The sequence below is a fragment of the Psammomys obesus genome, unplaced genomic scaffold (genome assembly GCF_907164565.1).
Source record: "Psammomys obesus unplaced genomic scaffold, mPsaObe1.curated_primary_1811, whole genome shotgun sequence".
Taxonomy (NCBI): domain Eukaryota; kingdom Metazoa; phylum Chordata; class Mammalia; order Rodentia; family Muridae; genus Psammomys; species Psammomys obesus.
The window spans coordinates 472,208-474,862 of record NW_026596120.1 but is presented as its reverse complement, the minus strand read 5'-3'; the positions used below and the strand labels follow the sequence as shown (position 1 = coordinate 474,862).

General features: G+C 53.2%; 1 protein-coding gene across 1 annotated transcript in view; it reads left to right on the top strand.

Moving 5' to 3' along the window:
- The first annotated feature begins 257 nt into the window (after positions 1–257).
- Tmed3 (transmembrane p24 trafficking protein 3) overlaps positions 258–2,655 on the top strand; it is a 7,687-nt gene continuing 5,289 nt past the window's right edge. Inside the window, exons 1-2 of the mRNA XM_055629769.1 lie at positions 258–565; positions 1,936–2,184. Of these exons, the coding sequence (XP_055485744.1) occupies positions 389–565; positions 1,936–2,184 (426 nt within the window). The 5' untranslated portion in view covers positions 258–388. The remainder of the gene's footprint in view (positions 566–1,935; positions 2,185–2,655) is intronic.

The following is a 2,655-nucleotide window of genomic DNA, read 5'->3' as shown; positions in this document are numbered from 1 at the left end:
GGTAGGAGTGGGGGATCAAGAGTCCATTGCTTTCCTTCCCTGCTTTTCCTTTTTTGTTCAGCTACCCTCCTAAGCACTGAGTGTGCTCCCTACGTCCCGGATTTCTCGGGAGACTTGGGAGACAACTTCAAGAGCTGGAGGAACACACCGGGAAGTACATACCGCCTAGACCGGTGACGGAACCGATCTGCTCCTAAACTCAGTGCTGCGCAGGCGCAGCGACCAGAAAGGTCCCCAGCCGGCCTCTCCGGTATGCGGCTGCGCGCTGGTCGAAGCGCTCCCGGAAGCAATGTGCTGAGCTCGCGCCACGTCTCTCCAGGGGGCTCCTCCCAGCTCCCTGCTGTCTCTGTCTTCCAGCCGGGGATCAGCGGACCAGGCCCAGAGCATCATGGGCAACAAAGGTCCGCGCGCTTCATCCTTCCAGATGCTGCTGCTGCTGCTTCTGCTCCTGATCCGGGCCGAGCGACTGTGGGGCGCTGAGCTCACCTTCGAGCTGCCGGACAATGCCAAACAGTGCTTCCACGAAGAGGTGGAGCAGGGCGTGAAGTTCTCTCTGGATTACCAGGTGCGGTCCTAGCCGCGTCTCACTCGGCCACTGGCGCGCCGCCATCCGGAGAGGTCAAGATTAGCCACCAGAGGCTGCTGCGGGTGGGGGATGGGGGAAAACCTAGACCAGTTGACTTCTCCCTAAAAAGAAAAGAGCCCACCCGAAGTGGGCCAGGGTGGTTGAGGAGTTAGGCTGGCTACAGGTGCGCGCCTAGGGTGGGGAGGCCTGTCCCGCCCATACACAGGAATGACCTCCCCATGAACCTTCCACTCTATGAACGCCAATATTAATTAGCTGGGCACAGGCTGACAGTCTGTCTCAACTGTCTCTTGGGCTGCTTATCTTGCAGGTGCTGAAGCCAGCAGCATCAGTTGGAGTTGGGGTGAGCTAGCAGGAGTTTAAGTTTTTTTTTTTTTTTTTTTTGGAAAGGAAGGTTCAGGGCAGACTTTGAGCCCTGGTAGTGTTCATCAGGAAACTCGTCTCTCCTTTCCCCCGTGGCGTGGCTACCTGGCTTTCCTCTTTTCTTACCATATGGCTCTGCGAAGTCCCCTAGGGTTAGTGAGCAGGTCTAGGGGTGGAGGGATGAGTGAGCAAGACTTCTAGAAATGAGATGACATGGACAGTCCAGATGGTGCACACTTCTGCGGTGGAAGCTCTGAAGGATGCTTCTGCTTGAACACAACAACACAACCTCACCAGGAGTCACTGGTGAGGCCTCTCTCACATCTGTGAACAACATGCAGACTGTGTGTAGGTGCCTGCCTCAGCACAGGCAGCCTAGGAACAAGAATAGCGTTCTTAATGATGTGGCCAGGGAGGCTCCAGAAGCCATTGGGGGTAGGCATTCCCCACCAACGGGGAAGTCTATCATCATTAAGGAGACAGGCCTCTGCCATGTCTGGGAGGGGGTTTCTAGGTTAGATTGAAGTGGGATGAGCCACTCTTAAGTGTGGGTACCACCATTCCTTGGGTTGGGGTCCCAGGCTGAATAAAAAGGAGAAAGCCAGCTGAACCTCAGTATTCATCTCTTCTGCATCCAGACTCTGGATGCCGTGTGACCAGCTGTCTCGTGCTCCTGACCCTGTGCCTTCTCCCCGTGCCATGATGAGCTGTACCCTCAGATTTATTTGTGAGCCAGAATAAACCCTTCTCTCCTTGAATCGCTTTTGTCAAGTGTTTTGTCATGGTGACAAGGAGAATATTGAGCACAGTGTGGCCACTGCCTCTTATTTAACTGCTCAACCTTGGCAAAATGGGAAGTGCCATGGCATTTGTGTTGCTACATGGTGAAGGTTAAAGGATAGAATGCTTAGTACGGTCACTGTTACCGTCAGCATTTCGAAGCCTTGGTTGCCCCGAAGTAACAGCATACTTTCTGTGGTTGCCAGGTTATCACGGGAGGCCACTACGATGTGGACTGCTATGTGGAGGACCCCATGGGAAACGTCATCTACAGGGAGACCAAGAAGCAGTACGACAGCTTCACGTACAGGACGGAGGTCAAGGGCGTTTATCGGTTTTGCTTCAGTAACGAGTTTTCCACCTTCTCTCACAAGACCGTCTACTTTGACTTTCGAGTGGGTGATGAGCCCCCCATTCTCCCAGACATGGGGAACAGGGTCACAGCTCTCACCCAGGTGAGTGGGCACGACAGCAATGAAGCTAATGGAACCCTCCTGCTCTCACCATATTCCTGCTTTTCTGTCCTTGTCTTAGCTGATGAGCAAGAATCACCATCTAGCCGTAAAGGACTTCGTTCCCCTTCTGGTCTCCTGTTTTTAGCCAGAGCCCTCTCATATGTGATGCTTTTCCTCTCCGCCATGCCAACAGTCTTTCTCTGGCTCAGCACCTCTTTCAAAATGATGTCATGTACCTGTTTGCTGTGTGATATACTCAGATCATGAGAACCCAAGTCCTGCTTTAGGAGTGTGTTGGTGAGGGTAACACAAGCTGCCATAATATCCACATGTCAGTACAGTGGGGGTCTCTTCTCAGAATGGTCAGGAAAAGGCTGGATGGCGACTTGGGAATCCAGGCTCTTTCTTTTCTTTTTCTCCCCTCCCTTCCTTCCTTCCTTCCTTCCTTCCTTCCTTCCTTCCTTCCTTCCT